This window comes from Anopheles aquasalis, chromosome 2 (genome assembly GCF_943734665.1).
Source record: "Anopheles aquasalis chromosome 2, idAnoAquaMG_Q_19, whole genome shotgun sequence".
NCBI lineage: Eukaryota > Metazoa > Arthropoda > Insecta > Diptera > Culicidae > Anopheles > Anopheles aquasalis.
In genome coordinates, this window is record NC_064877.1 from 20055001 (window position 1) to 20080000 (window position 25000).

Genomic DNA, 25000 nt, shown 5'->3' on the forward strand with positions numbered 1-25000 from the left:
ACCGAACGTGTAGGTAAATTAAACGGAAAAAATGTAAAAACTAATGTGTTCCTGTCTTCTCTGTGTAGAAAGAAATGCCGCAACTCCATACTTCCCGTGTGACAGAAATCGCTCACCGCCACTCAAATTGCCCTGTTAAGAGACTAACAGGGCGCTAACAGGGCGCTAACAGGGTAGAAATCTTGCTGCTGTTTACAGGGCTTTTGCGCATGTATTGGTGCCATTTTCCACGCATTTTTGCGATGGTGTGTGTGTCATCCTACCGTACCCCTGTGCCCAGTAGCCCCGCCCACTAAGATATTTCGGATCAATATGAAGCACGCAAAAGCATAATTTCATTTTCACCAATTTTATTTTCACCTTTAAATCAGACACTCTGCCTCGCAAAACACATCACAAAACACAACACTTCGCACAACACTCCTCTGCTTCGCTGCCTGTCCGACGCTGATTGATGCCAGGACGCTGCCGAAAAAAGACAACATGATTGATCATGATCAGATTTGATCAACAAAATATTTTTCAATTTCTTACCATTTTCCGTTGTCGCGCATGCCCACAAACAATGTCCATGGGTTTAGCGGCCCATAGACGATCAACTTTATTTGTCAATGTTTTTAATGCAAAAATTGCATCGCACTGTCATTTTATTTTTATTCCTCGTATTTGGGCAACATTGGACTAATCCTTAATGTTTCATCAATCAGGGCCACAGGCGCATCGTGTTCGTCGCTGTGGCCCACAGACGACGCCAATATTCAGCCTCCTCAATATATTTTCAGCTGGCTGAAAATCTTCAACTTTTTTGACACAAGCTTCAAATAGCCCACACACGATAAATATATTGGTGTCAATCGACTTGCATGCAAGAGTTGACAAATAAAGTTGATCGTCTATGGGCCGCTTTTAGATGCTCCGTAGCACAAACGAATGATACAAATTCACAGCAAAACTAGCTTTTTTCTTCAAAATTTTCGGATGCACGAGCGCAGCACATCCTGCCTCTTGCGCGTCGTTTTCAACTGACGCCATGTTGGATCCAGGCCTTAGCAGAAATTTTCACCTTCCTCTTTCGATCGCCGTGTGCTTACACAAACACACGCGCACGGGGCCGTATCCGAACACGCAGCGCTCGTGAGCGATCGAGTGAATGGTGAGACAGCATCAAAACAATCCGTAGGAGTGAAAGAGATAGCATGTACTCGAAAGAAAAAAATCAACTGCTTGACAAAAAGTCTGTCATGGGGGTTGTATCTACAGTGACTCGAATCCGCCCTGTTGACAGACTTTTTGTCAAGCAGTCGATTTTTTTCTTTCGAGTACATGCTATCTCTTTCACTCCTACGGTTTGTTTTGATGCTGTCTCGCCGTTCACTCGATCGCTACGAGCGCTGCGTGTTCGGACACGGCCCCGTGCGCGTGTGTTTGTGTAAGCACACGGCGATCGAAAGAGGAAGGTGAAAATTTCTGCTAAGGCCTGGATCCAACATGGCGTCAGTTGAAAACGACGCGCAAGAGGCAGGATGTGCTGCGCTCGTGCATCCGAAAATTTTGAAGAAAAAAGCTAGTTTTGCTGTGAATTTGTATCATTCGTTTGTGCTACGGAGCATCTAAACCCGTGGACATTGTTTGTGTGCATGTGCGACAACGAAAAATGGTAAGAAATTGAAAAATATTTTGTTGATCAAATCTGATCATGATCATTCATGTTGTCTTTTTTCGGCAGCATCCTGGCATCAATCTGCGTCGGACAGGTAGCGAGGCAGAGGAGTGTTGTGCGAAGTGTTGTGTTTTGTGATGTGTTTTGCGAGGCAGAGTGTCTGATTTAAAGGTGAAAATAAAATTGGTGAAAATGAAATTATGCTTTTGCGTGCTTCATATTGATCCGAAATATCTTAGGGGGCGGGGCTACTGGGCACAGGGGTACGGTAGGATGGCACACACACCATCGCAAAAATGCGTCGAAAATGGCACCAATACATGCGCAAAAGCCCTGTAAACAGCAGCAAGATTTCTACCCTGTTAGCGCCCTGTTAGCGCCCTGTTAGTCTCTTAACAGGGCAATTTGAGTGGCGGTGAGCGATTTCTGTCACACGGGCGGTGAGCGATTTCTGTCACACGGGTCAATAAAAAAACTGACGATCAAGTGACGCTGTGAAAAGGCAAAGCCGTTCGCATTTTTTATCTATTTCTGAAAGTCTTTTTGTGGTTGTGTTTTGTAAAGGTGGTATTTTTCGTTTTTGTTTTTTTGCGGTAAGATGAGCAAAAAACACGACGCATCCGAAGAAAGTCACCGGCCCAGCTTTGCCGGCAACGGGTAAGTTGTTTTAAGCCAACACAAAGGCAATACTCCCTCGTTTACCATTGTGATCATTACCATTGAGAACTCTGCGTTAATCTGCCAGGAAATCCTCATCGACCGGTGTTCAACACCAAGAGAAATATGCGAACTTACGTGCGATCGAAACCGTTGCTTTCCGATCTGATTTTGATTTCTCCTCCCCTCCTCTTTTTTCTTCGTTCGCATTACATTCTGTCTACCTAAGTGAGAAAAGTGCGCGATGAAAGTGGGACAAAAGCGGGCCCTTGTCCCAGAATATTCCAATCCGATCCATTCCGGTTCCAAACCAACCGGTGCGGTTTTGGTACTGTTCCTGAAGGTTTTCTTTCGAGAATCAGAGAACATTTTCAAAATAATTGTATTTTTGTTACTTTTTATGTATTTTATTATATCATGTATCACTATTAGAGCAGAACTAAAGCTATTCGTGGCACAGAAAAGCACTGATTAGCTCGGAAATCGTTTCACGACACCTTCTGCTCGCCAAGAACCTTCCTTGAGGTTAAACACCGGTAAGCCGGTCATCGTTTAAGGAATGTCCTCCATCCTTGACAGCATCTATGTCATCTTGGGCACCAATAGCACTGAAAAGATCGTGGAAAATGATTGATTTTTACGATTTAAATCACTTTTTTGCTGGAGCAACTTACCGAACTGCATTCGCGCTAACACTTTGGCAGATCGACTGTTATGTTCGGATTCGAGGCTTGGCATTACGCTGTGTCCACACCACCCAGAATCTGGGTGCAGAATCTGCCGGTTTTTTTTTCTGTGTCTAGCGCAAAGTGTCTATAGGAAACAGGTGAAGTCATACCGAACAAAATCGCTCGCGACGATTCGAAAATTGAATGAAAAAAACTGACAGTTCGTGTATATGTTTTGGTTGCGTTGGAGGCACTGTATTCGCTTTGAGAAGTAAGAAATCCGTACAGAAAGTTAAAGTTTTTCCAGTTTTTTAGTGCTCTGATTGTTCTACATTGGTGGTTTTAAGATGCCTTATAGATTTTGCCTAGCTGTGTTTTGCAAACTCTTCCTTATCACTCTTCCTTTGGATGCGCGTTGCCGAGCCAGCGTTCTTATATGATGAACAAAGCGCGCTGGAGCTGCCTTTATTCGGGCAGAAGAACCCACTTCTCTTTGCTGCTCCGTGTTCGGAACGAGCGAAGAGGTTTCACCTTCGCCGGATCTCTGGTCAGACACGCGACAACACCCTCCTTTGGATGCACTGAGCATGTAGCGCTGATGTGATTGTACATCATACTCCGATCGTCTCCGTCCTTTTGTCCTTTAACCAATAGTCTAAGCCGACAGTGACCGGCTATTGATGGAAGCCGGATCCGGGCCTTTTCCACTCGTTTCAGAATCAGAGATAGCCGGCGTTTTCGGCCCCTGCTGACACGTTGTTAGCTACAGCGGGGCTGCTCGTTTGTTCTAAAATTAGAAAATGTATCATTTACACGAGCAAAAGTAGATAATATACCTGATAAAACCATTGCACTTTTTCGGATTCCAACACACGCTGGTTTGGTGATGAACGTAAACAAGCCACGAAATGTCAAAAAAACAAAAAAAAAGCAAAAAAGAAAAAAAAGCGCTATGACTTCACCTGTTTCCTATAGACACTTTGGTGTAGACAGCTGGCAGCTCTCCGAACAAAACGCAGATTGACCGCGATATCGCAGCAAATAAAGCAGCAGGGCATTATTATCGGTCCAATTTACATACATTCAGGGGCGTTGTATGAAATTTGATTTTTTTGGTTGTTTTATTCTACACGGGAGACCTTTGTTGTTGTTCGCGCTATTTTTACCGAAATTTATTGCCCTTTACGAATGTTTTGGCCAGTAAAAAGTAAAGATTATAGTTATCGCATGAGATCGGCCGATCAAAAGCGTAGCGTGTAGACGCTCCCGTGCGATTTCGATCTAGATCGTCAAACCAGATCGAACGATCAAAATCGTAGCTTGTAAACGCCCCATTATAATGACATTTAGAGAGTATACCCAAAAGCTCAGGCCTCTATGTTGATTAGAAATGAATTAAAACAACGATCGAAAACGCTCCGGGTCTGGCCAGGCCCGGGACTGCGGAGTAGGGTTAATTAATACACTTTGCTCACACACGATAAATATATTGGTGTCAATCAACTTGCATGCAAGTATTGATAAATAAAATTGAGCATCAATGGGCTGCTTAAGAAAACTTTCGACTGACTCAAAGAGGAGCTGTTGGATCCTTCGGGGTGATTTTTGTTCCATAGTTCAACGAGGCTATTTTTTGTTCCCCTTATCAGAAACGAAGGTGGTTGCTTGAAACCAGCCGATGTGCATTACTGGAGGAGTCGGTGTGTCGCGCTGGAGCGACAGGTGGCCGAATTAAAGGCTGCCGCGAAAGATGCAGTTCTTGTTTCCAAGAAGTATGAAGAACTGCATAGCGCAGTACAGGTCCTCCAGGAAAGGTAAGTGAGACGATCAGGGTGCTGAATTCTTTAAGCGTCCCATAGACGCTCAATGTTTTGATCAACGTCAACTCTGCGTCAAAAAAGTTGATGAATAAAGTTGATCGTCTATGGGCCGCTTTCTACTTTTCTGACACTAGCTTCAATGTGCCCACACACGATAAATATATTGGTGTCAATCAAATTGCATGCAAATATTGAAAAATAAAATTGAACGTCTATGGGCCGCTTTAGAACGCTACGTCTCGCAATGAACACGAAGGAGAACATCTACGACGAAGTAGAACAGGAAGACACTTCGGGTGCCAATTTTTCCGCCAGCGAGGATGAGTGGACTCCGGAGAAAACGAAAGAGCCCGCCAAAAAGCCGGCTGAAACGAAAAAGGCAAAGGGTAAACCGTCCGCGACCGCCAAGAAACCGTAAGTAAAAGTGGATAAAGGCCCTTGGCCCAACGAAGAATTTACGGTAAACCTTTTCTCTCTGTAGAGTGATTCCCACGGGCCCTATTCGGGTGTCGCGCAGAATAGCGGCAAAGAAAGGTGTCGAGCTGCCTGATGACATGAATTAACATGTTGCCGCACCGGCGAGAGAGATTGCGAACGAAAGTTCCGATGAAGAAACGGACGAGGAAGGGCGGAAAGAAACAAAACGGAAAGCAAAGCGCAAGAGCAACGCGAAACGGGCTCCTGCTAAACGGCAGATGCAGAAATGTTCCGTCGAAGATGAACCAATCAAGCTGACGACGTTTACGGTGGAGCAACTGTATCGGAAGTATCGGCCGGATCTATCACATCCGTCAGTGGCGCCGGCGCAACCAAGTACCTCGAAAGCAGCATCAAAGGTTGCCACACAACCGAAAGCGAAAGATGGTGACGATGAATCGCAGAGTAGCGGCGATTCCTGGTTGATCCAGGTGAGCTCGATTTGAGTTCGGAGTTCTTTCGTCCAACGAAACAGGAACGGGAACAGCGCCAAGCGGTGGATCTGTTCTTTGGCCGATCTATCTACGGAGCTGTGTTTACACGCTCCGGCAAGCGCAAACGGTCCGCATGCACGAACAACCGATACAGATATCCGCGGAACGCCCATCAGCAAACAGCGAAAGGTAAGCGGGGGTTTTTGTCACTGTTCTTGGTCGATTAACTAGATCTTCTTTCATCTATCTCTCCTGCTCCAGATGAGTACCGTATCGTTTTCGAGCCAGTTGCAATCTTCCAACGAGAGCGTTACGAATGAAACGACCAACAGCAGCGGCACGGGTCCACACTGCACCTGCACGGGTAATTGCTCAACAATGCGTTGCTGCTGCCGAAAGTCTGACCTTTCCTGTCAGTCCAATTCTTATAAGTGCCCGGTAACCTGTGCCAACGAGGCGCTTGATTCGTACTCGGAAGGCACACCGTCAGATAAGGAGGATGAAAAGGAGGACGAAAAGGAGAACACGTTTAACGCGTCTGATGATGATGAACTGGAAGTAGGAAGCTACTGGAGAAGCTCTACACTCTTCAGCAGAACAAAATGGTAAGGCGCATGCATGGGGGAGCTTATGCAATAATCGCGTTCCATATGATTATTCATCATACCCTCGCTTTGCAGGACCGCAGAAATGGACATTCTAACGTACGTGTCGACGCACAGAAAACTGAAACCCCTGCTCAGTGACTAATCCCTCTTACAGTCGAGATCAATGTATATTGCATATTTATTGTTAATAGTTACCTATGTTTGATTGTTAATGACAATATCGTTTTCATGTTTAACTTTAATAAAGCACTGATTTTTGACTACTTTTTGATTTATTTTGAATACTATCTACGCATATACACGGAGAGTCTAACCTTGCGTACACGATAGCGTAGAATCTACCGGTTTTTTTTATTTGTCTAGCGTACACACAGTGTAGAATCTACGCCAAGTGAGCAAAAATCGTCGCGAACCATTCCTTTGTCGTGTGGACTCGCTTTAACGGTCCATTCAAACTCCGCTCGGTGTGCTCCGTGCCGTCGGATCCACAAGGTAGGCAAGTGCGTTGCTGTCACCGAAGTAGTCGTCGTCGCTCTCTCGGTCTCCGCTCGGGCCTTTCCGCGGTTCGCAAGGGTGGTTAATGCTTGGTTTATGTTGATCGGGGCAAGTTTTAGTTCTCGGCGTGTTGGCAGGTGCAGGCTAGTAGCGCGTGACCGTCCGCAGTCCACGAAGTAATAGTCAACCATTCCCGGTGTCCTTCTGGCCAGTGCTTTTCCGGCACGGTGAATTCTGTGGTTTTCTCGCGATGCAAACATCTGATAACAGGCTACGGCTCTGTTGCTATCGGTGATTCCCGGTGATCCCCTGTGTTCCCGTGCGGTTCTAGTGCATTTCGGAGCAGAAGGCGGCGCTAATTAACGACGCGTGTGTGCGAAGTAAGTGTACCACCTTTGGCGGGGAGGCGTTTTTCCCTTCAATGCCACCCAAGGTAGTGCCACGAAGGGGGAATTTCGAGAGAATCAATCGTCGTGGCGCCGCGCTGTGTTCTCATCGATAGTTGGCGGTGGGGGTTTCTCCTTTCCAATTCTGACCTTCGATTCCGTGGCTGTCGTAACGGTGCTGCTGCTGCTGATGGTGGTGTGGTGCTGAAAGGTGCTGCTAAAACGGTGGAGTGGCTGGATTCCGTTACGGCGGAAGGTATCCGTTCGATCGGGTGATGAAACATCGTGAAACGTGTAAATGGCGCGTTGCGGAAACGACTGTTGACAGCTGTAGCCCTGTGTCTGCTGTGATAACGCTACACTATCTTGATTCCACCGGTCCTTGCTCCCGATGGCCGGCCGTCCCCTAAGCTTTCCGGAGTGATTGCCGACGTTCGAACGTTTCCGGGAGGAGAGGACTATAGTTTGTTGCACACTCCGACGACACCCTCGTGGAGGAACCTCTTCACGCTAATCGGACATCATCATCATCATCCGATGACAGGGAAGAGGGTCGCTACAGGTAGGGGACCTTAATCGGTGCCACAAAATCAATCGTCGAGTGTAAACGTAAAACGGAGCAGCATCCACCGGGTTTTTGCTCCAGTAACTCCAGCTACCATCGCCTTGGCCGGCATAAAACGGGATTCGAGTCGTCGTCGAGATGTAACAGCTCCGGTAACGTACGATCTGCTCCGGTCGATTCTTACGTCACTTCGGTTCACTGAGCACAGGCAGGCCGGTGGCGGCTATATGGTTGCCATCCAACAACCCCCATTACCCCGGTTCCTCCCATAGCCATCACCATGAATGCTGTGCTGCGCTCTCGCTCGCGGTCTCTCTCACTTTAGTTTTAAGATGATTTTACAAGACCTCGCGGGAGGTTGGTTACTTGAGCTCATGGCCGCCTGCTCAGCCGTTCAGCTCAGTTGAGTCGCTTTTTTTCCCGTTCGTACTTCGACACCGACCGTCGATGTCTGCTGTGATGCAACCTTGCCATCGCCCCGTGGTGCACGCCACACAGCTTTCGCTCTCAATGCAAGTTTGGCTGGCTATTCGCTCTCTCCGAACGTCGTCGCCTCGTGAGTTGCATCACGCGAGACCGGCTGGCAGGCGAAGGTGCGAGTATTCCACTTAATTCTTTTTGTTGTTGCGGAATTTATTACCCGTTTTGCCGCCACCCGCAAGGTATGCACCGGCGCGGTATTCGCGTTGTTTTGCGAGCGAGATGCAATCAGAATGATAATTCCATTGTTATTTCAATTTGAAAAACAAACTTTTCCATTACTGTCCTGCCTAGGTTCTTGTTAGTTCGGAAAAGATGTTCTGCAGTAATCTCAGCAGGCCAGTACAAGTTAATTATTCACACGAGCTGAGAAAAGGGATTAAATAGCCCCAAGTAATGTGATGATATTACCACTTCTGTAGAACATATTAGATAAAATAAATTATTTGAAATGCACTTTTGTTACGTGACGTTAGCATTCCCCCTTTTTAAGTGGTTTCTACAAAAAGAATCTAAAACCATTCGCTCAGAACCGAATGGTGGAGCAATCATGCAACGAAGATCGCCATCTCCGCATCTCCTATTCCTTCTCTCGATGCTTATTAACTTCACATCTCGCAAAAACCCCTTTGTGGAGTGCGTAAGAGGTAACGCGAACATCGTTGGCATCCATCAGACGGTTGCCACGTTGTCTTTCGTAGGGGTTCAGACCGAAATCGCTTACCTTGCCGCCGGCTTACATAATTGCAACGGGCACGTGAAACTGCCGAACCATGCGCGATGCGTGATCGTAAGACGATCGCGTTGCGCATTGAACCGGCGAACTATGAAGTGAAGTAACCAGTGACACCCGAGTCACGCGGTCGCAACGAAAACGAAGAAGAAAAAACAAATCGATTCTAGACGGAAGCCAATTCCCCCGGTTTCGCTAAATGGCCTGTGGCCAGCCCATCACACCGCCATGCTGGCAACTGGCTCAGCAATCTTATCTGCAACTTCGACAACATTTCATGCTCCCCCTCCCGCGATTCCGATTGCAATGCACATTTGGATTGGTGACGTCGGCGACGAGGACGGCGACGACGATTGGATTGCGCATTAAATATCACCATCACCCCGAGCAGCAGTCCGCTCCACTGTTTGCACAAGTAATCTCACCTGTGCTGAAGTGGCGACGGAATAGCCGCTTGTTTAATTGTGCCCCGCCATTTGCTTCCGTCCCATTTTCTCCACTTTTATCTGCCATACGGGAAAACAGGGAACGGGAACGGGCCATCGATCGGCCCTGAACGCGAGGGATTGCTCCATGGGCTCCATACTCCACCGTGGCCAACGTGGCGTCTCGTCGTCTGCGTGAGATGGAGCTAGCGAAATAATTAATATTTGCGCTGTAGTTGGCCAACGGATGCGCGTATCGATCCCAGATTGATGTTCCGCCTGCTACGATTTTCCGCATTTCCACTACACCATCTTTTTTTGTTTTTAGTGTTTTTAGTTTTTTAGTTTTTTGTTTTTTGTACCAAACGATGAACGTGACGTCGAAAAGGAGGAAAAATCAAACGGTGGCAGCCTCCGGTCGTGGTCCGGAAATAGAAGAATAAAATTAGATAAATGCAATTGCGCTAACCAGCTTTCGCTGGACAGCAGCTGGCCGGGGGCGATGCTGAAGACAATCTGCTATTCATGCTCCTTCACCTTCGCATTACGGCATTATGACCTTTGCAGACGGCAAAGTTTTTTTTTTCAGACGGCAAAGTGGAGTTGACCAATTGGAGGCCACCGCTTCGACATGGACGCCGGACATTTTATTCTCACTTTTCGGCTACATTTTGCGAGCCGAGCTCTTTGGGTTGAAGATTTTTAATGAGCACATCTACCCACCCGGGACCAGCGAGAACATGGACCGCGAATTCACAAATCTCTGTGGTGTGTGGTTCCCCATTGGTTTTGCCTTTCACTGGGCTTTTCCTGTGTGTTTTTAGCTTCTTCGTCATATTCTCTCGAGCATTTTCTCTTCCGTGACAAACAAACACAGGAGACTGTTCCATAGAATGTCCTGTTCCTGATTTGGTGTCGCCGAGTTTTGCCTCATTCTTGGCATTTGTTGGTGGTGCTGGCGGCCGGGGGGTCACCGGGGTTCATCCAGCATACTCTTCAACCGCTCTAATGAGTTCTTTGGAAAACATAGCCTCAAGCCGAGTGTAGCGAGCATCCGCGTTTTGTGTCACAGCCAGAGAGTTCCCGCCCCTCGCCCGCGGCTGCACTAGTGCTCTAGAAGGACAATGTCCTTGCTTTAAACACATCGTGCAGTGGAGATAAACGCGAAAAAAGCAAAAGCGCGTGTACAATCAGAAAACAGATAGGACCGACCGCTCGCTCGCTAGCCGTTGCTGCCCAGTAGGATTGGCAAGGATGACATAACATATATGGAAATATCCGAGTCGATCCTCCGTGCATGAGATGTGTTTGAGCAACCAAGTCTGATCGACGCCATTTCATTAGCATAGTTTAATCAAACTTTAATCGAACATCTCGATGCGAGTGTTTGGTAGTCACTTACTTATCATCCTAAGCAACGGCCGGGGGTGGTCCAATATCTGTCTTTCATAAGGTTTTCATTACGCCGCCCAAGCATGTCTCACCAACCATATGCGACTAAAACCGTTTCCGTGGAATATGGCAGACGAAAGAGAACTTTAGCGGCTCCCGGACGTGTTCCGGAGTGGAAATAGCTGCATGTTATGTGGTTCTAAATTCCCATCCCGGTAGGCGATGGGCGGTCACAAACAAACCGCATACACCGCAACAATGGCCCCGATCAGCAGGCGATGCATATTTACGGAACAACTCAAACTCCCTGCCACTCTGGCGTGGTGTGCGATTTATAGAAATAATTAAATGTTACGTCCCTGTCCCCGGACCGCACATGACATTAGGTTGATGCAGCGACCCGGTGGAGAGCTCTCTTTGACTGAAGTTTAATTATTGTAAATTGTTGTGCTGCTGCTGCTGCAACTAGCACGTGTTGGTGGCACACCCAACCACTTCATTGCCAGCAGCTATTGCCAGTATGTAGTTGGTTAATATTCCGGTTGTCCACAGTCCAAATGGGAACTATAAAATGTGTGTTCACAGTGCGTGTACTGTGGGCTTCCAGTGAACTTCCAGCAAAATTAGTCGTTCCGAGTTTTGTGTGAAATTAATTAAATTGAAGCGCGTACAACAACCAAGCTTGGCAGATGCTTTTATGAACCCCCTTGTGGAGCTTGTTAGCACCTTTCGAAGTACCACAAAAGGCAGCGAATTAATGTTGCCGATCAAATCGACTTCTCGGTCCATAGTCCTGGAGTGCCGACAAACAGCGCATCCACCGTGTCCATCACTCACGGTCACGGTCACTCACCCTGTCTGTCTCTGAAAATTTGACATCCAAAAACCGCCAATTCCTGCCAAGATATGGAGCTTATCTTTGGCACTGGCACAAAAAAAGGCAAAGACCATCATCCGGTACCTTCCGTCGCGGTGATGCGTGAAATTGACGCCCGTGTGACCACCACCACGTTGCACACGTGCATTCCACGTGCATTCCGGTGTTTCCTCCGGTGTTCCAGAATCCTCTCCAACGCACACCAACTTTATAATGGCCCGAGGCGATGGGGCTGATGCTGCTGCTGCGTTGTTTTAGATGCCACGCAACTTTTGACACCGCTTTCCGGTCCGTCGGTCTGCGGTTGTCCGAACGGAGGAGCTTTTTGGGAGCAGAATCGAAAGGAACGGAGGTGGGAGGGCCGTTTGGAAAATGGAGCACCAGCAAGAGTTTTAGCACACGGTGAAGTCATAAACGCAAAATAGGCAAGCAACGCAGCAATGCTCTCTGGCCCCAAAAAACACGGTACCGTTCAGTTTCGAAAGTGTGCTAGCGGACGCTGGTGGTGGTGGTGGTGGTGGTAGAGGGGAGGAAACATGAATTTGGAGCAACCGAACTTGCCCGCCGGTGACGGGGTCTCTAGATCGCGTCTATACCTTCGCTTCGGTGCTCCACGATCCACGGTGGTTTCGGATTGCGAAATGAAGCACTTTTGTGGCGGGGCCCAGCGGGGTCGAGAGTTGAGTCCACGCTCTCCGTTATGGGGTTTGTCACGACTTCGACATTCCTTTCGCTTGTGGTCCACCCTCAAGCACGCACACGGATGCTGTTGGCCAGATTTAGTTTTTTTTTCACCATGACACGAGTTTTGCAGAGTCGTATACTCGCAGTTTTTGAATGTTTTCGTATTGTTTTTGTGGGACCAATAGTAAGAGCTTTTATATAATATAAAGCGAGCTGTGCTTGCTGTTTCCCCCCCGGGCGAGCCTCCAATTCCTCTTCATGCCAAATTTGTGACTAATGGAATTTCGATTTCAAAGCTTGAGCTTGATTAATTGCCCTATTCAACGTTGCCCACGCTCCTGAAGACGATGACGACGACGACGACGACGATGACCGGACTTTCTCACCGGTCGGCCCTGTGCGGTCGAGAAGATTGTGCTGCCAGCGATTATGAAAGAGACAGAGTAGGGGTTATCCGTTGTGTTTGCGTAGCTAATCGGTTGTAAAATGGTTTTCCAACAAGTGGAGGACAATTTTTGGGACTGCTTGATGGGATTGGACTGCTGCCCGACTGGGCGGACTCCTTTCACTTGCCGGGCGTAGCCTTGAAACCTTTTGGTAAAGTTGATCTGTCGGATCTTATCAAGAATTTGGTTTTTGGTTTGCGGCTGAGGCGGTTGGGGTGTGATTCTCGAGAAGATGGGGGTTTTCGCATTCGTGAGAAAAGAAATACCAATTCTGATACAGTGTCCTTCACAGTGGTTTACCGCACATTGAGACTCGAGAAGAGGTTCAGAAAGAGGATCTAAAGTTAGCGCTGTTCTGTTGTCCCATAATTTTGCATAATTTAGAAGGGCTTCTTTGCTATCAAATCACGACCAATCACGGCTCAGCGCGTGATGTGCACGAACCGGAAATGTCGTTCCTTGAGCATCCGAGAGCGAATGAATCCGATTTCGCCTTTTCATCGCGTTCACATCGCGTTTCGTTACCCACGGCAACAACGCGACTGTGCTTTTCTAATTACGACAAAACATCAATCGCAGCAGCAGCACGTGCTTCATATAAACTTCCGCCGGACGTGCGGCGTTCACGTGATACGATATCTCACCCCGCCTCGACCCGTGCGCTGTTCTGTTTCGCACAATTTACCATCAATTCCGAGCCACAGTCAGCAGGCATTAGAAAATACAGGTAGCAAATGCGCTTCTTGTGGATCCTTTCAAGTCCTGAAATCTGTCACCAGCCTTCCCTTCCTTGGCAAAGTGACTGTTGGCATTCAATCGAGCGCTTTCGCTAAACTCATTAGCCTCCGTTTACGGGCGAATACACGCCTGCTGCTGCTGCTGCTGCGGGAGTTTAGACGAGACGCCTACGGTGATAGTGTGAGCTCACACCGAAGTACCGGTTATCATTGCACTAGGTAGCAACGGTCCGTTGTTTTCCTGCAATACGTTCGCTTCCCGTGAACCGGAAGGATTCTGCGAATTCTGGATTACTCGTTAGCCCCAGCTCCGTGTCCGAAGCTTTAACTTGGCAAATCGAGCACGAACTTTGCAGTATACGCAGGATCTGGCCAGCTTTGTTGTGAGGCGTGTTATGGTGAATTGTGTTTGTGTTTGTCCAGCTAGTTAGCTAGAATCGGTTCGTGCATAAATTAGGTGTTTGCTAATGCGATCGTCTTAAGGTATATGGTACGGTATCCTTTTTCCTCGGAAACGGGAATATCCTCTAGAACTACGCCATCTAGCTTTAGTTCTGGAATGATATTCCAATAAATGGGCCATGGAATGATATTCCAATAAATGGGCCATGGAATGATATTCCAATAAATGGGCTCCAGTATATCCTGGCGAGGCCATAAATTAAAAGTTAGGCCATTCATTCTTCTAAAAGATATTGAAATTCTTCTCGTGCTCGTCCTGTTTGTGCTGGTTTTTGGCCTATTAGCAACTATTTTGCGAATAGAAATGATCACAGCTTGTATGTTTTGGACCGTCCCGGTGCCGGTATACTATTGGGCTCATGGCGGTACTGCAGAAGTTTATGGAGTTGCAACGAGCACGAAGCCGTTCAACTGTGTTCTGCACCTGGAAACCATATCCAAATACCAAGTCAGAATCTCGGCCCCATTTGTGGAATGGAGCTTATTAAACATTGTTCGATGGTTGCTATTTCAATGGAAGGTGTTGTAGCTCTCTCCATCACTGGGGCACGAGCTTCCATTACATCCTGTTCCTGTGGTAACAGCACCATCCGGTACTGGGCAAAACATTGTCTGGGCCGACGGGTTGCCTCAAGTTTCCAGGTAAATCGGAGAATTCAGAATACATCGCCTCGCAACGTCTGCATTTGATGTGGCGCCCGTCCTCGGCTGGGCTAGTTAGGCAATTAGGCTAGCTATCTAGCTCTATAGTACGGAGGTAGGAACAATGTTTGTTCTAAATTACCTCATCAGCCGGAGTAACATGGTTCCGAATGCAAACTCTTCATCGAACCGATCGTTCGAAGATAGAATTTAATGGTTACGTGGTGCTTGTTTCGGTAACGTGCGAGTTTTCAGGCTTCAGGGACCAGTACAAAAGCACGAAGCCTTAACTACATTGCTTCCTAGTTAGTTGTGATGAATACAAGCAGATGGTGCCAATCGAGCATAGTTTCTGTCAATGAAATTTAGTTGAAAGTGTTCTCGACGTTAGATTTCCTCTTCATTCAGTAAGTACAGGAAGTGATGGTGATTGTAACAAAGTTAATTTATTATTTTTGAATATACTATGGGCTCAACTCGTGAAGGACACGATTAGTAGCCCTTTCATTAGCATAGCAATCGAGGTATGCTGCTTGCAGCCACGTACTGGATGCTGATTAGATTTCAATCAACACCAGTCCCACTAATGAGTAATTAGATTGGCTTAGAATAGACGGTTGGTTTTCACCGAACCGAACGGTGATGATATTTTCCTCCAGCCACGGATAGCATTTTAAGCTCGGTGAACCTGCCCACAGTAATCGATTTCTATCGTTGTGTTTGACGATTGTTTTGTTATGGTACAAAACCACACACCCATCGAAACCGCTGCCGCATGCCGTTTATCGCCAGAGTTATTGAACATTTAGCGTGACGATAATCGCAAGCGGTCGAACATGAGTGGCCATGATGGACAGCACCAGGAATTAGGTCACAGGAATTAAAAAAACGCTCGAGTTGCACGATTTCACCAGAGTGGATTGAAAAAAAAACTGGAAAAGGTATTACCTTAGCAGGAAAAATGGCTTTGGCATCGCGGTGATCCGCTGTTATTGTTGCTGGTGTGGCGGATTGCTAGTGCGATAAAATTCTCTCAAAACAAACATGAAATAAATCCGTTTACCGCAAAAACAGAGACACCAGCCAACAACGCCACCGCATAGTTAGTGACTGTCAATTGAGATTTTCATTTCATCGTCCATTTGCATGCTTTATGGCCACTGGATCGCTGGAACGCGCTCGCCAGGGAATACGCCCTCCGATGGCGCCGTTCCGTACGTGGTCGGTGCGTATATGTGTGTTGGCTGATAGTCTGATAGCTGATAGTGGTACCGTGACCGATGTCACGACGATCCCGGAAGAGAGAGACAGTACAGGCGTCCACAGCCCCGCCCACTGATGAACTGATACGGAGTGCCATCGAGATTGATGTGATGTGGAACACTCTATTGTGTTTCACTGGAAATCGATCACAAAAGTTCGCCGTTGGCCGTGGATGCTGCCGAACGGAAAAAGGGAAGCTGCCAGATCTGCATTCAGCGTATTAGTTGGTGATTCGATTACCGTGCTACTGAAGAATCGAACTAGAATGCCATTGATTTCGTCGCTTGTCACTCGTTTCTAGCGTCATTTTTTTTCTACCATCACAAGTCGAAAACGGATTTTTTTTCCGGCGGGTTTCAGGTGATGCTTTGTAGTTGTTCCTCGAAAGGCGTTATTTTGTTTGACATCTCCCAGGTGCTCAAGGTGCTATTTTAAGGTATTTTGGAAACCCTGTGGCACGTGCTTTACTGTTGAACAATACCTTAATTGTGATTTCATGCTTTCTGTCTGCTCAATGAATCGGCATCAAAGATAGAACTCCCATTAATTACGTTGGCACATTCATCATCGAGCACAGTAAGCGTAGCTCAAATGGTAAACATGCGTGGCAGCATCAAGGCGTGCCAAGGTTCGTATCCCTTCGTTTTGCAGCAAAGGATGCCGTGATGATGTTAATTTAAAGACACCCTCGAACTGGGTAAAGTTGATTAATACACGGGGGAGGTAAAATGAATCGAACAACACCTCTCACGCAGCAGAAATACGCACTCAATTAACAGATGTATTAATAAATGTAAAAGGGGCGGGGGGAGGGGGGGGGGGCTGGAGAGATTTGTGTTCTTTTGCACCCTCTCTCTCTATCGTCATCTTATCATCAAACCACAACAGATTTTGAGTGACCAACAGATCCGTCGTCTCACCCCACCGGTTCCCTATCTCGTATTTGCCTTTCTGTGGTGGTCACTGTACTGTGTTTACCGGATCCGTGGTATGACTTTAGGGTTTCACCCTTTTATCACAGTGACAACAACACCGGTTCCAATGGTTGGCCACAATAGCAATCCACTCCGGCAAGTGTCACCACTACTGTAGTGTCATATATTGCGTCTTTGAAGGGAAATTATCGGTCAGACCGAGGTGATAAGCGCCACTAGTGCGCGGTAAAACCTTCAGCAGCAGCAGCAGCAGCAGCAGCACCAGAAACCCTCGGATCGGTTCTGCGGTTTCGACACCGCCCCCCCCCCCCCCCCCCCGCCACAATGATGGTTGTTTGGTTCGATGCTGGTTGTGCCGATGAGGAGCTCTCCAGAAGAACACAAACCCTCCGATAGTGGCGCGCAATCAACTACCCACACCGCGCACAGCTGATGGCACTGTTCTTTATCAAGATAGCAACTGTTTAGCCGCACCGCTGGTACTTTAATAACAGCCAAAGCTTTGCGGTGCGAAATGGTGGAAGGTGTCGAAGCTAAGCAAATCGATCTCTGACACGCCACTGGTTAACCGCATCCATCCGCCTCGTTTGCCTTTGGATTATTTTCCCGGCCAATCGTTTTTAATCATAATTCGCCACCCTGCGACCCCACAGTCACTATGTTATGATTCGGCCGTAGAGGAGGGTTGTTGCTATTGTTTCTCCTTCGCTCCTTCGCTAAATTGTGTTCGTAACCGGTGGTGTTGTCGTTCCCGCGATGCGCAACACTTAGTTAAGTGTCTAACAAGAGTGCTTTACGCGGACAAACTAGCGTGGTCGCGGCGTTGACAACTCGAGTGCATAATCGCGATACATGCAGTGCAGTGTTGTACACTCATAGAGCAGCTAAAGTCAACACGCGCGGCAGACTGCTGGACAGCTTTCTACTAAGCCACCAACATATCCAAGACAATATTGTTCGCGCTACGCTACTTCTTCGAAGTAACCTCCGTGGGGGCGGAATCCAAGGGAAAAGCAATGGCTGCTTAGTGTCACTCGCATCGCTGCCTCAAACGTATTTTTGTTTGTGATTCTTGGTAATGGTTTCTTTGGTAGCGTCCCTAGTCCGAAGCGAACCAGTGAAGCGCCTCCTCTGTTGTCGTCAAATGAACTTATCCCACCGGAGCGCTTGTCAGAAGATGCAGTTTCTTGGCAATTTTGTTAGCAAAAGCTCTTCGTCTTCGCACAATATGTAACCGACGGTAGGGAGCTGTGCTGCTGCTGTTGTTGCGCCAGCGTTCCTCACACCTATGGTCACCGACCGATCGACGGACAAAGGCTTTAATGTGTTTAAGTTTGAGCGTTTCAATCTGCTGGCGTGCAGAGCATTAAAGTATGTTTTTCCTTTGCATCTGACTTGTACTCTACGTCGTAGTAGAGTGTTTTGCTCTTCTGGTGCAGAGAATTCTGTGTTTCAAACGATGAGAAAGGATGGCTCTGTTTGAAAATATGCTCTCTCCAGACAATACTTTGCCAGATAATTGAAACACATTCGCAACTGTTGTTTGCTGTGCACCTTCTCCACCGGTCCCATAACGAAAGCTCAAGAGCACAACGCACACAGAGCGTTCAGTGCATTAGTTGGGTCGAGCAAATTCATAAACAAGAAAAAGAGCCTTAGATGAACTTAATTTGTTCCTTCGTGTGTGAGTTCATCAAGATGAGTTTGTTTGTTGCGCTCTGTCTGTGTCGAAGTCGAGAAGATGGTGGCACTGGAATGGAATGGATGAAGAATTTAGAAAATTGTTCTGAAACTCAAATCATGTTGCAAGCAGCATTTTTTTGTTGTTGTTTGCCAACCGTGTTAATAATAAGAAGGCCACGGTGGCAGCTTTATATAAAGTTAGGTGTCGGTTCGTTAAAAAAAATCAGTTCCAATCAATTATGAACTCTATCGTTCCGTTGCTCTGTTGCAACGCATGATTTCAATCTAGTGTACATATTGTTGTATGCTTTGGTATCGTGAACCGAGCGCTAGAACGGGATCGAATCAGAACCCTGGAGCACAGGCACACAATTGAGAAACCAAAAGCATAGAAACCACACATCAGTAATTAATCGGAACGGGGGCAGGGCCGCACTGCTCCCCAAGCCCTTCTCAGTCACGTCGTTCATGCATCGGTTATTCGTTGCAATTCATCTTGTTCTATTATACCGTTGCAATTCCGCCGAGTTGGCATTGCACCACGACCACCGACCGTGCGCTGCAAGATGTTTGAGAGAATTCTAGATAGAGCGAGAGAACCTACCCCCCCCCCCCCCCCCCCTTTCCCTGGTGGTCAAAGTGCTGATCCCGGATCTCGTCGGATCGCCGCTTTTTGGCGGCGAATAGTTTCAAATTGGAATTTCCTTTTCGATCGAAAATCGGAAAACCGTGAACCGCGGTATACCTATTGGCGTCCTCTGCTATCGCTTGGCGACGGTGGGCAGGAGGGCTTCTTGGGAGCTGCTTCGACCAACACCGCCCCGGACCTTAGTGGAGTGTTCAAAAATTTGGTCAGACTATTTCCTGGCTTCTGCTGCAGGACACCATCCGTGTGCCATGGTGCGGCAGATTGGCGGTTTTTGTTGATAAATGTTTTTTATAGGCAAAACGTGACGACGCCGCCTGGCCGACCGAGACCGAGTGTTCGAGTGTGATCGCGTACGGTTTGCGCAAGAATCGAGAGTGGTATGGAAACCACACACTACTGCTACTAACCAGAAGAATCTGATAATAATATCTCTTTGGCTTCCGTTTGTATCCGCCCGGTCGCCGGTAACATGCCGACCTTTCCTTTCCTGACGACCTTTTTAGTGTTCGCTTCATTCAATCTACCAAAAGTTAGTCGTTCGTTCAGTTCCTGGTTGCCTGGTGTGCAAAGTTGTGCGAGTTGCAAAAGTGCCGACCTATGTTTTTTTTTCCCTTCCCTCCTCTTATAATTCAAGTGGAATCGATGAGAATTCCGTCGAAGGTACATCGGAAATTGAAAAGTAATGACTTTTCTTTCATTACATTTTTCGTTTCCCTGTGCTGTGTGGAAGCTACTACCAAGCGAGCGAGTGAATCCCGATCGTTATCGCTAACTACAATTTATTTGGCACAGGGAAAAGCGAAAAAGGATGAGGGGTTTCCCCAGGCCCTTTTCCGGTCTTTGGGTGCGTCTCAGTGTATGTGTGCGCGCGCTAAAGATGCGAGTGAGTAGCAGCTGCCAGAAGACATCATTGAATATGATGCAGTAAATTATAATGTTTCCAGGACGAGACGAGCGTGCAATTTGTTCCCACGTTGAGAGGCTTTCGGCTTACTTGCCAGCATGTAAGTGATATCAGCTTCAAGAGTCAACTTTACTTCTCTAAACTCTGTTGGTATAGAGTTTCTCGATTCATCAAAGTAAAATCTCTTTCTACTACAATGAACCCCCGATCTGAACTGATCACGACTCCATGAAGAGCATAACAGCTTTAGCTGAAAAATGAAGCTGATCTTTTCACAGTAAATCCTGACTGTTGTGCAAACACGATTTTGAGGGTTTTTTTGGAAATAATTTTAATTAATTCGTTCTGCACTACCGAGAACGCGAGAATCGGTGGCAAATAAACTCCATTCGCCGCACATTTCGAAGCGGTTTTCCACCAGCTAACTTTGATCTAGCAATCGAATCGGGCAAGTGCGCTCTCTTTACCGGCAACATGAAACATTCATTTGAAACATAAGTGCATTTATGGATCCAGCTGACGAGTTCCAGGAATCATTTCAGTTGATCTTGACAGTCCTGATGGCGCTAGAGGACGCCTGTATTGCGTATCCTTTGAGAACTGCTTTAACCAAGCTAGGCAACAGTGTTTTCCTTTGATTTTTTCTGAAAAACAAATTAGGTTTTAAGGTTGCCAACAGTTTGTTGGTCTATATTTACACCACAAATACCACTGGTCGCTCCAGAGGCTTCCTTTAATTAATGGCCATGCGATCTGAGGGAAACTTTGGCCAGATTTTTTTCTTCATTTTTTCTTGTTTTGTTTGTTGCAAACTCATCGCTTCAGAACTTTGGCCGGTTTGGTGAAGGAGAAACACTTCCCAGCATTAACGTTAGAGAGAATTCGCTCCTATACACACCGCCGACGACAACACGCCGACACCCCGGATTTGTAATATGCTTAGCCAAACAGGTTGCGGCTAAAAATTAATGGAATGTAAACTGAAGAATGGAATTTCGTGAAAAGTTCCAGCGTCCCTGAAGGGCGAGGATGCAAGCTATGGCCATTCATTGAATTACGTTCCTTCCTTCCTCTGTGTGTAGCGCGAGTAGAAAACAGGAAAATGGCCGCTGTAAAATGCAGTTGCCGAGATTTCCCAATGGGACCTCTCGTCGCCCGTTCCCTGGCCGTCTTAGAACGCGATAAACAACAAGTGGCTGGCGGCGGCACTCTGGCGAGGCTGCTGGAGCTGCTTGGAGCAGCCGTCCGTCCGGTTGGCTAGTAGCAGCACCAGAAGCAGACAAAACAAGTCCACCAGTGGATAAACACACAAACCAACTCACCAACGGCTTCGGGCTAAAAGCTTTTACGTTGCCTCTTGGCCGTTGGATTTACTGGCGATGCAGCTTCCGTGGTGGAGCCAGGAACCCCCGCTCCGTAGCATAACATGGGGCGGATGCTTGTCACAACTACATAGATCGGTTGCCCGGCAGCCAGCCAGCCAGCCAGCTAGTCACCCAGTTGCTCTGTGTGCATGCGCGCGCCCATTTGTCAAGGTCGTCCAGTTTGGTCGATTTTCGTGCCCGTTTCTCTGCGGGGTGGCCTCACGCACGCGGGGTGCCTCTCAGCTGTGACTAATAGCATTCCTTAGCACTAGAGCACGCTGGTTGGTATTAGAAAACAGCAGAAGGGAAAAAATCAATTTCTGAATACCAAGATACTAAAACTAAAATAAACTGGAAAATTGTTGACCCTAAAATTTCGTTTTTAATTTCGGTTTATCAACGTAGGCGCATTGGATTGGTTGGAAATGTCAAAGAAACGCATGGAGTGCGATATGGTATTCGTTGCAGAGAGATAAAGGTCTCTCTTTTTTTTAATCAAGGAACCAGTTGTTCGTTGGTAGTAGCACGGCTGGGTTGCCATGTAGTGGTCGTTTCTATGTGAACGGGTCCAACGGAGCAACAAGTGTATTCGTGTGCTCATTATGATGATCACACGAATGATGATGACGATGTGATTGGATAAAAAAGTATTACAACACATGACGAATATTAAAACAAGTATAATGTAATTTATTACAATGTATTTAATTTGGTTGTTGATATTCTGTTCTCATAATTTTCAAAAATAAATTGATTAACTGGCATCAGTACAGTTTGCTCTTTGAGAGTGTCTGTGATCAAAATTATGTTCTGCACGAGTCCAGGGGCGTCGGATAGCCTTGGGGCCTCAGGATAATTAAATCATCATAAACTGACCGTGTATCTCGTTGAGTCGTGAAAAATGGACAAGAGCATGGAAAAAAATGCACTGATAATACAGCGTCGGTAAACATAATTAACATATTGTAATACATAACGCCAAGGAAATGGGAAAAAAATCCGCACAGTAACGGCGTGCAACGCATTGGAATGAATTTCGGATTGTCGCGAATCGTCGTTCAGCCAAGCGGACGCGCTCTGCATGATGAACGGTGATGTTCAAACAGACAGATAGCACAAGCAGGTGTATGTGTCTGTCACATCCAAAGAGGGGCGTGAATACTGGATGGCCGTTGTTTTTTTTAAAGCGCATCCAAAACAAGCGAATAGCGAATGAGTGTGGAGTGGCACACATTTGTCGTGATGTACTGTATACTGCAACGGAACGAAGTGTGATGCAAAGTGGCTACGCTAGCCTCGCAGCCGTTCACTGATACCTCCCGGATGTGACAGATGCTCTACTGTTACAAACTGATCGTTGGTCGTTTGGCCTGGCACAGGGGGAGGAAAGGGGGAGCATAAAACAAATCACACAGACTCCGAAACTGTTTCCCTCCGAGCACGACGGGGTGACACCCTGCATTTGGCGATGGCATTGATTGCATGACGCGCTCGCGTCCATCGCATCAGGCAGCACGACATCCGCCGCTGTCAGTCGCACGCTGGCCAACGGACAATTGTCGCTAATTGAGACGAATCGAAACAATTCCACGGTTCGCACAGGCCTGGCAGGCACCTTACCTTCAACCCTTTTTAGAACGTCCAATGCACTCTATCACTCCGGCTTCCCGGCACTAGCAGCTTGGAGGTAGTGATGGAACTTGCCGCCCAAATGGGGGCTTCCATTTGCTGGTGTGCTCCGGTAGTGCACCCAAAATCGTACCCAGCAGCCCACTACAGCCGAGATGCACCGAGTGTCGAAATGATTTGGATTCTTCGTATTCTTTTGTCCGTATTACAAAGTTGTGCCAACTATTTCTCGGGGCAGGGGTCATTGGAATACCGTTTTTGGTGATGCTTTTAACCCTTAATGGCTTGTAGCCAAACCATTAGTTGCTAGATGGTAATTGCTGCTCTTACTAATTCTAATTTTAATTTAGTTTTAAACGACGATGGTGCACAAATCACAGCAGCCCACCATGGAGCAGTCGTTGCTTACTTCGACAATTCAAAAGCAAAGCATTAGTTGCTAGATGGTCTTTAAAACTTTCTTCCTAGATGCCAGCGCCGAACTGTCACCAAAAAACATTCCTTTACTGCGAAGGAGTTAGGGATAACGAACGTGCCTTTGGCCTTCCACCATTCACCATTCTCAATGTCGTCGGCAAGATCAAGAAAACTAGCGACAAAACGGGAAGATCCATACTGCGCCAGTGGCGCCTATGCTAGAATATGCTCTCATCAAACAGCGTCAACTGGGCATCGCTGCTGTTGTCGTCGTCATCGTCAGTGGATGCGAATAAATTGAAAATTAAATCGAAACACTGGCAAGACGAACTTTGTGCCTCCATCATTGCCCCTTTATCACCGGAGCCTTCTGTGGTCACTGCAAACATCCGAGCGCCCGCAGTTGCTGGCCGGTCTAGGCGATTCCGTCCGAACTGTGGATTTTCATATCACTCGCCCGCGCTTCCCGCACCGAGATCCCACTCCCGTCTGTCTGTCTGTGTGGTTGGCGCGGTCACGAGCGGCACCGATGATCATATCAGCTTCGCTCCGTTCATTTGCGGCCGGTTCGTGGTTTCCACACTGGCAGCACAACAACGTAACGTTTGATGTGTGTTCGCATTTGTGCGAGATATAGTTTTAATAAGGTTTGAGGCAGCGCATGGAAGACATGGAATTGATAGCTCTTGTCAGTAGCGAGTTTGGAATGAAGTTTATTAAGCTGCACGGGATCTCTTTCGGTTTGATTATCTGTTTGCTTGGGCGACTGCTTGCGAGAACTGAAAAGTGGGTGCGTAATGATGTGTTTGCAGTGCACAGAATCATATTTGAATACTAATTAGCCTGATACCAGATTTCCGTTTGATGGTAAGCCGCATCGTCTACTCATTGTAGTCGATGAGCCGAATTACCGACCGGGAATTTATTGAAAATGTTTAAACGATGGATCTCGATCGAGTCGATTTTTTTAGTGGGTTTTCCATAAAAGGAAATCATGAAACGTTCTATGCTAATGAGAGAACCGCCACCTCGTTTACGGTTGGATGCACAGAGGAGGATGCACAAAATATGTAAATTTCCCTAGAATCGAAGCATATCTTCTAATGTCATGTCATTTCAAGGTTTTCCCGGTGAGTCTCTGATTCAAGCCTTTTGCTGCAAGCCCGCAGCAGCACACTTGGATGCATGTTGTTGCATGAATAATCGATTGCCTCGATCTGAATGGAAATTGAATTCAATGCCGAGCCCAGGGCTCAATCACCGCTTCAAAGCACCATCATTCATTGGACGCCACATTTGGCGTGAATCCTGGTGTGGAACTGGGGGTGCGATTCACATTTCACGCTTTTGTCCTCTCGATGCTATTTCAATTAAAACTACATCCTTCGACCGCTTTTCCTCCACTTTAAACAGCACACACTTTAAACAGCAGAGAGGATTCAGGGACCTGTTTTGAAGTGTACTCAATATTGGGTATTTGGGGCCACCGAATTAATATGATCGTGTTG

At 47.1% G+C, this 25000-nt stretch overlaps 2 protein-coding genes and 1 long non-coding RNA gene across 10 annotated transcripts in view; 2 read left to right on the forward strand and 1 right to left on the reverse strand.

Moving 5' to 3' along the window:
• The first annotated feature begins 2178 nt into the window (after positions 1-2178).
• Positions 2179-6589, forward strand: LOC126570903 (uncharacterized). The gene is made up of 6 exons (XM_050228999.1): positions 2179-2317; positions 4635-4799; positions 5034-5219; positions 5287-5905; positions 5978-6321; positions 6397-6589. Exons 1-4 carry the CDS (start codon positions 2259-2261, stop codon positions 5366-5368), a joined length of 492 nt encoding a protein of 163 aa, XP_050084956.1. The 5' UTR covers positions 2179-2258; the 3' UTR covers positions 5369-5905; positions 5978-6321; positions 6397-6589.
• LOC126570904 (uncharacterized) lies at positions 2698-3082 on the reverse strand. The gene is made up of 2 exons (XR_007607858.1): positions 2992-3082; positions 2698-2925 (listed from the first exon to the last, which is right to left on the reverse strand). It is a non-coding gene; the product is annotated as an uncharacterized LOC126570904 (long non-coding RNA).
• Positions 6590-6721: 132 nt separating the features above from the next.
• LOC126570899 (high affinity copper uptake protein 1) overlaps positions 6722-25000 on the forward strand; it is a 25154-nt gene continuing 6875 nt past the window's right edge. For 3 of the 8 annotated variants that reach the window (XM_050228990.1, XM_050228989.1, XM_050228996.1), the window contains exon 1: positions 6722-7199. The gene's annotated coding sequence lies outside the window, so the exon portion shown is untranslated. The other 5 variants (XM_050228991.1, XM_050228994.1, XM_050228993.1 and 2 more) reach the window with 5 other exon arrangements.

Excerpts from the sequence above, each read along its gene's own strand:
- LOC126570903 (XM_050228999.1), top strand. The coding sequence starts at position 2,259 with ATGAGCAAAAAACACGACGCATCCGAAGAAAGTCACCGGCCCAGCTTT. Across the intron at positions 2,318-4,634 it reads CCCAGCTTTGCCGGCAACGG|AAACGAAGGTGGTTGCTTGA; the intron begins GTAAGTTGTTTT and ends TCCCCTTATCAG. Across the intron at positions 5,220-5,286 it reads TCCGCGACCGCCAAGAAACC|AGTGATTCCCACGGGCCCTA; the intron begins GTAAGTAAAAGT and ends TTCTCTCTGTAG.